Raw genomic sequence first — 12243 nt, forward strand, 5'->3', positions numbered from 1 at the left:
TGAAAGGGACCATGTAGAGCGCAAAGCGGGACCAAGGGCGGTGGAAAGGGAGCGGGGACACGAAGGGAGGGGGGGCACGCGAAAAGGAGGCCGGAGGACCCCGCCGCGCCTTTAAATATTCGCGCGCTTGGGCATCCGTGCCGCATCCATGTCCTCCACTCCCCACGGGGACCCCCGGACTCGCCCCGCGGCGGGCGCTGCCTGCACGCAGTCGGTCGTGCCCCGCCCGGTCCGGCCCCGCGCGCCGCCGGCCGTGCGGGGCCCCGGCGCCGCCACCGCCCCCCGACGGGCCGCGCGCGGGGCAGGGCGGAGGCGCGCGGCGCTGACCGCCCCCGGCCGGCACCGCCACCCGCCCAGCCCGCCGTCCGCGTCCGGCCGTCCCGCTGCGCTCCCGTGCCCCCGCAGGGGCTGTAGGGCCGGGCGCGGCCTCGAGGGGCGAGGGCGGCGGGGCCCCCGGAGCCATGCGCTGAGCGCCCGGAGCAGCCGGCGAGCGAAGTTGGGGTGGAAGATGAACAACGCCGGTAAGTGCGCGGGCCCTCCGGGAAGGGTCTTTGCTTCTGGACATCTTTTCCCCGGGGCCGGCAAACGCCGGCCGGGCTTCCTTCCTTCGGCTCCCTCCTTCCCTCGGGCCGGCACATCCTCTCACCAGGATAGACCCCCTGCACAGGCACAGCTCCTCCGGGGCTCGCGTCCCCCTTCATCCCGGCATCCCTCCTTCGGGGCCGGCAGATTCTGGGCCGTGCCGCTGGGGCTGCCACCTCTTCCCCGTGCACCCTCCGTCCAGGGCCGGCCCTCCTTTTCCCTGCAATCCAGCAGGTGCTCAGTGGCTCCCCGAGGCTGTGAGTACCCATTGCTTGCCCAGCCATTGAAGGATCAAGGGCAGGCGAGGTTAGGTGCTCCGAGGACAACCAGGCTGGCAGACTGATGAGGCTAAGGGACATGGCTGTGCACCCACTGCTCCCTTGGACACACTCAACCGTTCACGAAGTTCCTAGAAAATCTGCTGTGAGTTTCTTTCCAAGAGTATATTTTTGGGGGAAGGTTATGTTTTTTGCAGAATTTGCTCTCTAAGGCAAACCCGAACCCTTCCTCCTCCTTTCTGTTAACTTTTCAAATTTTTCCTTGATGGAAACTAGGAAGGTGAAAGAGACGGAATAAGGGAACAGGCATTCAACAGTTGAAACAGAAAAAAGAAGCCACTGGAAAATTGGGGCAAACTTTAAACTGTTCACCAAGACTTTCCAATTTTCAGGGATGAGGCATGTGTGCGAAAAGCACAACAATATAGGAAACAATTATTGCTAACTGGAATTATTTAGAAAAATTTAAAGCTCTTTCTAGAATTAAGGATGAAGAGCAACAGATCTTCTTTGTTAGCCCTAAAAATTTCCGCTGTCTTTGCTTGCTCCAGGTAAACATTGCTGGGCACCTCACTTGCCATGTATGTGTACATCCCGAAGCCCAGAGATTTTACCGCTAGATACCTTGCCCTACAACTGTTTCATGTTGGGAAACTATGATTCATTGTTTGCCAAAGCATAGTAACATAGGATTGGAAAAGTTACTTTCTGTCAAATCCAAAGTTATGCCACTCCTCTGAATTTAAAGCAAAAAGGTTCTTCTTCCTCTAGTCCTAAAATCTGGTGATAATTCCATTCTATTTTCTGATCCTGGTCTGGATTCTGTCCCTCCCGTCCCTCCCAAGAGACAAACTCATGTGAAAATGAAGCCATCCAAAAATAACTTCAGCAATGATGCTCCTACCTGTCTTTCTTCATCTCTCCATTATTTAAAACAGACCAGCTCTAATCTACCCCTGTTGTCAGTGGAAGTGCAGGGTAAGGAATATTAGATGTATCCACTAAACTTTATTAGTTTTGAGGAATGTAGGACCAAATGGGACTGCCTTCATTATCAAAAGCGGCACCCATTGTTATTACTGCTTTTAATAATTCCTCCAATTATATCCTAAACAAAAACTTTTCAGGTAGCTCTCCTGCTACTCCTGGTTTCCAGACCAGATTCAACACCATTTATTCTTGTGATTACATTGTCCTTTTGCTTAAAAATAGTTCTTTTCCTCTTCTGGTGTTTACCTCCAGGTTGTATTTATAGAGTGCTCATATCCCTTCTCAGCCTTTGTTTTGTATGTTTGCACAATGCAAAGAATGTCTCCCCCATCAGTGCAAAGCAGAACTTCCTACTGAATCTGAAGGAGAGGGATATTTATTAACTGGTACAACTTGGGCACCAGCATTAGGCTATCACTGTATTATAGTAAGTAATACATAACGCCAGTAAGTAGAGTCATATGTGCAGGCATATATGGCAGCCTTGATCCCACAGAACTTAAAATAATGACAGACTGAGAACAGGAAGGGAGATATGGATTATCCTCAGAGATGCAAAACTGATATGAAAAGATGAAGCAATCCACCCAAGGCCACAGGAAATCTGTGGTAAGAGACAAGAGATCAGACCAGCTTCATATACAGGACCTTCTAGCCTCTAGTAATTTTTTTGCCAGGTGGTGAAATGATGTAAAATGAAAAGCGTACAGACATTAGACTCCCAATTGTTCAGAGATATAAGCAGACTGTATATTCTTTCAGCTGCTACTGAAAGTGATATAGGGAAAAACGTTGTATGGACCTGTCAGAGAATTTTAACCATCATCTTTGGCTCCCAGGAAGCAATATATGAAACAACAGGTTGTCTGCCTCAGTGTTAAGTTACTGTTGTGAAAACAGAGCCAAGCTGGTAACATCGCAAACCCTTACAATTACATTAAAAAGAAATGTATGGTAGTACTTTAGAACCAAGGTTATTTGTCATGTACATGTGGTTTTTTGTTGCTACGCCCACCAGCAAGACTTATATGTACGGTCTGCTAGAGACAGTGAAAACACGGGAGAATTTTTAGGATCAAGATGGTTTTGGTATTGAAACATACCCTTTCCTGATTTTATTGCCTTTTGATTTTTTTCCCTTCTCCAACACTGTTTCATTGTGGAATATTATGCTGTTGTATTATAATTATAGATGACTGCAGTAAAGTTGTATAGTGACAGAAATTTGTAAGGTATTGATCTGATATCCCAGCATCATAATGCACTGATCTGATCATAGAGTACGTGTTCCTGTAACTGTATGTAGCAGCAGAGTGGAGTGGGCTTTGACAGCCCAGCTGTTAATATTGCAGCTATGACTTTTAAGATGATAAAATTCCTATGGGAATTTTTGGGACCGTTACTAGTGACTATAAGTCTATCTTCACACTATGGAAGATATATCTTGCTATATGCAGAGTACCTTTGATCACAAGAACACGTATTGATAAGATAGATACTTCTCAAAAGTGTCAGATTTACAAAGAACATGAAATGCCATTTTCATAAATATCTGAGGCGTCTAGGGGCCTGCTGATTTTGACCTCGTATTTCAAGTTCCTGAAGTTAAAATTTGCAAAAGCCATGTAAGTATCTAATACCTGTTCAAGTCAAACTAGTACCTGAATCTGGACTGGAACCCCACTTAATAGGAAGAGTTTCAGTCCTATATAATTTGAAAATCCTAGTCTGAATATTTTTTCCATTTCAAGTGACTCCCATGCAACTGTTTCCACTTCTTATGTAATTTTTGTAATCTCACACTTTTCTCCAGTAATGTGAAAAAAATTATGCACTTACATGCTGTAAAACAAAGAGAACTATTTCTGCATCAAATATTGCACAAATAATAATACGGAAGAAACAATAATAAATGGAATGTTTCAATGGAAGAAGCATTATTAAGTGCTGGAAATAGAAGCAAGGCAGCGCTAAATGGAAATAAGGGCTTCATTTTTTAAATCAACAATTAATTACAGGATTAAAATATGGTGATACTAAGATGTATAGTCTGCCTTTCACTGACTTTAGACCAAAATCATCTAGAAAATCAGTTTTAACTTCATTCTGATTATAAAGCTCCTGATCAGAGCTGAACAGGACTTTCTCGTGTCCTTGTCTGGATAGTCTCCTATTCTACCTCCTATTTCTCAGACACTTTCTATCTGTGGATTTCAATCCCTTCTTCCTGGGCAGAAGCAGTGGCAGATAAAACTTGGTTTCTACCAGGATTCCCAGTTTGGCGCAGTCCCATCCCACTGTTGCAGTATTGTCCCTTCACCGGCCCTGTCACTTCCACCCAAAAGCTCTGCAAATCCCTGAACAATGCATTTCTGCCCTCTGTCCTCAGTGCCTTTGCCATTTTAACAAATGTCTGAGTTGAATTAGTGCCAAAGGCATGGAGGAAGCACAGGTCCACAAAAGTTCATTGGTCAGAAAAAGCTACTTTCACCATCTTAAAAGAAACCTGAACTGGATTGCAGCACCAGTCAAGGCTGGAACCACTATATGCACTCTGGAGCTATGTACTTTCTTGAGTCACTAGCAGAGACCATGGCCCTGGGACACGTGTACAGTATATCCAGGCAAATGTGAAACCTCAATTTTTAGTAGTTTTCAGTGGTGGTGTTTTGTAGGTATGGTCCCTTATAAACCCTAATTAAATTCTAGGCTAAATTTGAAATCCTAAATTTGAAATTATTTGAAAGCGGGTAGTTGCGGTATTTCTGGTAATACCATACTACAAATTATATATTGTTTCAAAGAAACACTTAAACAGTGAAGGCTGCATGGGTTGCTTGCTATTCCAGGAGAGCTATACCAGGTGACCTGCTAGACTACTGTTGATTGCTTAGAAACTTGGACGGGAGGAGACTAATGTAATTTAATTTCTTATGGATCATAAGGAATAGAATTATGCAGGGTTGCCTGAAGGAAGGTGGGCAAGGAGAGGAAGCGGTCCTTGTCAGTACAAGGAAGCACTGAACAATAAGGGGAGGAGCAGGCTAAAGGAATTTGTATTCCCCAAGAGTTTCCTTTTAAGCGCAAGGTGGGTGTGTCTTCCTCCAACATAAAATACATCCTAAAATAAACATGCACAATTATTTGGGAGCATACACATTACTTATGGTGCAATGTTGCATTTAGAAGTTACAGCCAGAGCCTTTCAAGTGGCTCAGACAGCAAAGGAAGCAGAAATTGAAGCAGAATGAAGTTGTGATAAAAGGCAAGAAGCTGTGGTTTCTTTTGTTTGGGTTATTTTTTAAACGAACACTTGCATTCCTCCTGTTACCTCTTCCTCACACTGCCACCAAAGAAAAAGGAAAATTGTTTAAGGAGACTCACAAAATGCAAGATCCATGGACAAAGCAGTTAGGAAAAAAACGATGTAAGGAAACAGTAGTGATCAGTAGCTAGCACAAATGGGTAGGAGAAGGACACGACAATGCCTATTATCATACTGTGAACAGGCTCCATTACCATAAGTTCTCTTCCAACAGCAGTGTTACTGAAGGTACCAGAAGGAAAAACTCAAGATTATTTGGTCCTTTTGCTATAGAAAATTATCACTGGAGGAAAAGTGGGTAATTGTTTAAGTTGTATTTCTTTTAAGTGGATGTCTCCATGGTTATTTTACTTAAAGGAAATGAGTTCCTGTCATTATTTTATTTCAAATTTGTTTATATGACAAAGCTTGGAAGGTCCCAACACTCTCTAAAGTCCAGTCTTTTCCTCATTATTCACTCTTTTGGTACAGACACTCTCTGAAAAGAACAAGGATGGGAATGGAGAAACTTCAAGCTTTGTCACATTCCAGGAACAGACTAATATTTGCATCCTACTCTTGGATATACATTCCTAGGAAAGGCTAGGCACTGCAGAAAGTGGTGTAGTACCTCCAAAATGATGGGTTTTTTCTTGGAGTTAGTCCTGAAAATGTTTTATTAGGGTAGTAAAGGTGTAAAGACTCAGTTTTAGCTAATAACAAATTCATTCATTTTACTACCAGAAAGTTAGTTTAGGATGTTCCATGATTTCAGTAACTAATTTAAAAATGTAAAAGGTAGCTCTCGCTGCGGCATCAGGCTTACAAGATACTAAACCCACTTCTGTTGCCTCCCTGTTTTTAACTGGCAAGAGTCTCCAGTACTCTACAGCCTTCAACCACTGCCTGCAAAAGAAGCAATGTTACTTCAGCAAAGGTGGAGTATTCAGCATGTAACGCTTCTGATTTAATGGGCGGGGAAAAACGAGTTACCCATTTTGTGATTAGACAGACACCCAGCAGCCTAAACCAGCAGTGGATACTGTGAAACACCGCAGTAACTGCAGACTGGTGAATACACAGTTCTGTCTCCCTCCTTTTTCATGAGTTAAGTCTCCCACATGCAGCTGGATAGGATAAAACTCCAGATAAAGAATAATTCTTAAGCGGTATATGCAATAAGGCACCTGCTTATAACAGATTTTTCATTCCTTCTGGGCTGAGATCACTGATTGAGTTTTTAACTTCAGTTTTTAACCAGAGAAAATCTCCCTGGTGTCTCATAACTCTAGAAAGACTGTTTTCTGATTACATCAGAATGCCAAATTGTCAGCTTCTTTCTGTGTATCAGAAGAAATTTCAGGAAGGTTAAGAAGATCAGAAGAAACAGCCTTTTATGTCTCCCAGAGTATAACCAAACAAATAGGCCAGTATTATTTCAGTACAAATTTCTCCAATTATACTAGGATAACAATAAGAAAAGTACTATGCCACCAAATATTGGAACAATCAGAGAATCTTTTTCAAGCAGTTTACATTCAGTATTCCTTTATTCTCAGTACAGTGCACAGCTCAGTTCTAACTGTCTGCACTTCTACGTATCTAAAGTCCGCATTTCAAAATGCTCTAAATGCAACAGCACAGTAGCTACACTTTCTGAAGCTCGTATCATGATTTTGGGTAGGATTTCACATATGAACAGTGTACCAGTTTTTGTCTTTTGAGATGCTGTTCTGTTATTTCTTGTGTGTTGTGCATGAAGATTATCCATGAAGAATTGTTTCTATCTTTGTAATGATGAAGTAGTTTGTTCTATGCTTTTCTTTACAATGGAGAGCTCTCCTTTTTCCTCCAGAATGTGTAAATTAAAATTATAATTGGAGATTTCTGATTGCTTACCTATGTAATTATCTATTGATGGCCAGGAAACAGCAATAGGAAACCACTTCTCCCTACTTCTTACCATCTGTAACCATTTGTTACACTGGCTTCTTCACACTACATGTTTTATCTCATAAAAAATTGCACCAGGGAGGATCCCTATTGCTGCCTATTTATGCAGTCTTTCAGCATTTCATTTAGTTTTTGAAGAATAATAATTTCAGGACCAAGACAGCTGGAAATGACTGTGGCAGGCAAGCTACTGAGTTAAATGGTGATATAGATACAATTTCATTCACATAGCTTCAATCTACTTTATTGCCAGTTTGCTTGATTTCCCCTACATATGTGTCAGCACTACCAGTAGAAATACAAGGCTGGCCTTATGTTAAATACATAACAATAAATGCATTTACATAAATACATTTAAAGTCCATTTTGATGTTTAGAGAATTTTGTACCTCCAAGGCATCCTGGCATTTACAGCAGGGATGGAGGATCTTCTGACTAAAGGGCTGAAGAAACTGTACACTGAAAACATAACTTGAGTTTAAACCAGTACCTGTCTTCATGTTTTGGGTTGAAGTGTGATACATCCTTGGTTCTGCAGCTGTACATCTTTCCCCAAGTGTGTTAGGGCTGGATCTAGTTCAGTTCAGATGTGACCTTAAACTATGCTCACTGGAGTAGCTACAGTGTCACATGGAGGGACAATCCATATGCTTAGCTCCTTCAGTTCTCTTTTCAGCTTTTTGTTGGCTGGACTGCTTCTGCATTACAAGTCACTGATAAAGTGTATTGCAAGATATATTCTGCTGACTTTAATAAGAAACCAAGATGACTGACATGACTTTTATCTCTTTTCTCCAGAAATTTCAAAACCACCATTAGCACCGAAACCAAAGATTATTGGTCATCTTTCTCCAGCACCTGTCTCCAAATTTTCTCCTTCACTGCCAAGAGCTGATATTCTTCATCACCCAAACTCTGTGTCTAGGGGTCCGAAACCACCTATTGCTCCCAAGCCAAAATTCTCAGCTGACACTGAGGGCAAATCCAGTGTTTCTAACAACAATAATTTAAATAAATGTGCAAATGGGAAACTGCTGTGTCTTGGTGGAGAACTGTGTGAAGGAAACCAATGCAATGCTGATTGCCTAGGATCTGAGGCAGATAATGAATACATTGTAGTTCCTGAAGGTGAGCTGCCCAGCAAAGACTCTAATGATTTGGAGCATGAGCATGATCAAAATCTAGATTCCTCTGTGGAAAATGAAGTCTCAGAAACTCCAGAAAAGGTAGAGAAGGAAGAGGATAACATTGCTAGTAGTGAGAATACCAGTAATCGAGAAGTCTTCGGAGATGAGCACCGTAACTCTTCAGATACTGCTGAACCAAGGGAACCAGACTCTGAGGAGTCATCCAGAGACTGTGATCAGTTCAAAGCACTTTGTGAGGAGTCATTAGATGCCCCGGATAGGGATAGCAATGCTACCAAGAATGTAGATGAAGATGAGGATTTTGTAGGTGATTGTACTGAAACCAAAAACAGGCAAGAAACTTCTTACAACCTGGAACTGGTCAAGAACAGTAGTGATTGTGAGACTGATAGTGATAACATTTTGAATAGAGATGAGAAGGTAATGGATGATACTTGTAGAGATACCATTCCAATGCCACTGCCTGCAGATGAATCGATCCCAGCTTGTGAGAAAGTAGGGCAAGAGGAGGAACTGCCTGAGATTTTAGAAATGGCAGATGGGTGTCTAGCACAAAATGATGACCGCAGTGTGCATGCAGAGCTTGATTTGAACATGGAAGGGGACTTAGAAAATGATGACTGTGCAAACCCTGACATGCTGCCTGAGGATGCCAGTGAAGAAACAAGTCCTGACTTAGAACTGTGTGGAGATGAACGCGGTGCCAAAAACAGTTTAGCAGAGTTCACCCATCAAGCAGCAGCTGAAGAGGAGGAAGTAGACCCAAATGAGCACAATAATACAAACACAGGAAATGCCAGTGATGGCTGCCAGATCACTGAGAGGAAAAGTGAGAAGACATCAGAGTCAGCCTGTGAAGGAAGCAAAGTCTCTGGGACAGAGGAAGAAGAAACTGTGAATGCAGAGAATATGGATGACGGGTGTCAGATTGCACCTTGTGAGAATGAATGTCGCGAGGAAATACCTCTGGAACATTCAGTTGAGAGTCTTCAAACAGAAGAAGCCTCTCTGCATGAAGATGGCATGATTTCTGATAGTCTGCCTTGTAGTCCAGGGATGGAGCCAGAGGTAGAAGCTGTAACTGTTGAAGAGGATAATGAAAATACTGTCAAGGCCTCTAAGTCAGATGAGTTGCAACGGAAAGACAATGAGGTGGAAGCAAACAGCCTCAGCAAAAGTGTCCAAAGTTTTCCTGAAGAGGTCCCACTTGAGGACAACTTAGAAATCTGTAAGCATGGCAAAATTAATATAGAATGTGGGACCAAATGTGTTTTGCATGAAAATCTAGCAGTCCCTGAAGTGGTCATTGTGACTGATGAATTGGAGGAAAGAGAAACTAGCAGTGATTCCCTAGATGATCCTTATGTGCTTCCTGAAGAAAATGAAATTGTCCATGATGTGCAGACTGATTTAGGAGCTGATCACAGTAAAAAGGGTGAATTAGGCATGGATGGTGAAAACAACTTGCTGCCCATTGATTGTAAAAGTATTGTCACTAGAACACGATCTCTCTCTGGGAGAATGCCAGGCTATGTCCCAGAAACTGTTCCAGAAGAAACTGGTCCTGAAACTGATTTACCCTCTTCCCGAAATGGCTGTGAGACAGAAGACTTGAGCAATAATTCCTTTTCATTGGAAGGAAAACCAGTGGAAGCCAACAGGGCTTTACCAACCAAGTCAAGACGCTTTCTTTTATATCCTCGATCTTATTCTGTTGAAGGGAGAGAGATACCTATCTCTGTTTACAGAGAAAGTGATGTCTGTGTACTGGATGGTGTTAGAATAAAAAGGACAGAAGATAACTTGTCCTTGCCTTGTGTCAATGGTTCCTCAGGTAGTTTTTCCCAGCAAAATCATCTCTCATCGTGTGGCGTATCTACTCCATCCTCAGTTGTTGATATACCACCTCCGTTTGAACTTGCCTACATCACCAAAAAGCCAATCACTAAAAGTTCACCTTCCCTTTTGATAGAGAATGACTCACCTACTAAGTATTCCAAGAAAAAGAAGTCTTCTTTTAAGAAGTTTCTTACTCTAAAGTTCAAGAAGAAAAATGAGAATAAAGTTCATGTAGATGTTAATGTTTCTTCTTCAAGGTCCTCATCAGAGTCTAGCTATCATGGGCCTCCTAGGCTGATGGAGCTGGAAGGAAGGAGCCTAAGTAGCTCACCTCAACTAAAATCTCATGTGGGTAAGCTCCGTGCATCTGAGTCTTCTTCAGCTGTTCTTTTCTATAAGGATGGTAAAAGAAAAGGAACGCCCAAGTCCTTCAGCAGGAGTGTGTCAAGGGTGGAGTCCTTTGAGGACCGGTCCAGACCTCCTTTCATGCCACTGCCATTGACGAAACCTAGGTCTATTTCTTTTCCCAATGCTGACACATCTGACTATGAGAACATTCCTGCTATGAGTTCTGACTATGAAAACATACAAATTCCTCCTCGGAGATCCACCAGAGCAGGAACTTTTACTGAGTTTTTTGAAGATCCCAGCAGGGCATTATCTGCTGCTAATGAGAATGATGGCTATGTGGATATGAGCAGCTTCACTGGCTTTGAAAACAAGCAGCAAACCACAGACCAGGAAACAGAAAGGTACTGTAATAAATTATTATGTAAGACATGCTAGCCTTGGCCAAACAAGCAAGGCTTTCCCTCCTAGGTATCCTAGGCAGATTCTCCATGTTGGCTGACTTACACCCCTCTCAGGAAATGCTTACAAGAAAGATTGGAAGAATACAAGATAAGCCTTTATCAGTGAAAAAAATAAAAGACATCAAATTAACTCCTTACTTTGTAAATGAATACTGGATCTGGATCCTATGATTTGCAGGCAGAAACCAAAGAATATTCAAAAATATTTGGTTTATCCAGTGGATTTAATTTTAGTGACTGGCAGGGGAAACGGGGAGAGTTTGCTTTGTTCTTCAGTAAGAAGGGTTTCTGACTTCTTGACTGAATGAAAAGAGAGCCTATATGCTGGAAGGGGCCCTGCTTCATTTTTTAATTCCTGTGAATTTCTCAAAACAATAATATATACATAATTTCTCAAAACAATAATATATACATAATTTGTGTTTCAAAGTCCATCAGTTAAATATAGACTAGAAAATCCCAAATCATGAACTAATCAGACTAGACATTGAATTTTAGAAGTTGTTTTAAGGGCTATCATGGCCCTTGGACAGAGCTGCTAAATTAGAAATGAATTAAATAGTTCTGAAATCATATGCACTGCTAACATCAATAACAACCTTTCACCCCATTCCATCAGGTTATTTGCAAACATGAAAATGTCTTTTTCAAAGGAACGTAGGAGCAATGCATTCAACACCTTTGAATTTGAACTTGCTGTCAAATTATAGCATACAATCAGTGGAATGCAGAGATGTAAATAAGAAGAGTGTTTTCTATTAAGTTTGTGTTTAACAGGTAATGAGATAACAAGGTGCAAAGCGAATGAAAAGGAATGTCTTTAATGCAGTTGCATTTTGTTAGAGCTATATGAAAAAGATAAAAATCTTAGAAATAAGGTTTTCATGCCCATTTGCATCCATCATTCTCTAAAAGATTTAAGATTCGTGTTTCTTTGCAACATTTATTTTTTCTGCTCGTCTCTCTTGTTATTGTGGATAGAACAAACCATGGGCATTTCACAAACCCCTCTCAGGGTACTTTGGATTTCGGGAGTAAAAGAACTTTTCTGTAATTCCTCTGAATGAGTCTTGCAAACCATTTCTAAGACACAAATTATGTGGGGTAGTGAGTGAGACATGGGAAAAGAGATTGCATTAAGGCCTAAGCAGTGGATCCAAATGCACCTGAAGCTGAGGGGTGTGGAACACTGGCCTGTGGTTTAGCTCTTTGGAGACAATGGCTGCCTGCAGTATTGAGAGCTCCAGTGATGCTGACACGGGGACATGGTGGAGTGCAATGCAGCTTCACAGCACACACCACCACATCCACAGAGCAGCAAAAGCTACATTACTCAC

General features: G+C 42.1%; 1 protein-coding gene across 1 annotated transcript in view; it reads left to right on the forward strand.

Annotated features, from left to right (window-relative positions):
• Nucleotides 1–442: 442 nt before the first annotated feature.
• The window catches only part of FGD5 (FYVE, RhoGEF and PH domain containing 5), a 76452-nt gene continuing 64651 nt past the window's right edge, over nucleotides 443–12243 (forward strand). Inside the window, exons 1-2 of the mRNA XM_058031906.1 lie at nucleotides 443–521; nucleotides 7906–10846. Coding sequence (XP_057887889.1) covers nucleotides 509–521; nucleotides 7906–10846 — 2954 coding nt within the window. The 5' untranslated portion in view covers nucleotides 443–508. The remainder of the gene's footprint in view (nucleotides 522–7905; nucleotides 10847–12243) is intronic.

The sequence above is a fragment of the Melospiza georgiana genome, chromosome 11 (genome assembly GCF_028018845.1).
Source record: "Melospiza georgiana isolate bMelGeo1 chromosome 11, bMelGeo1.pri, whole genome shotgun sequence".
Lineage (NCBI taxonomy): Eukaryota > Metazoa > Chordata > Aves > Passeriformes > Passerellidae > Melospiza > Melospiza georgiana.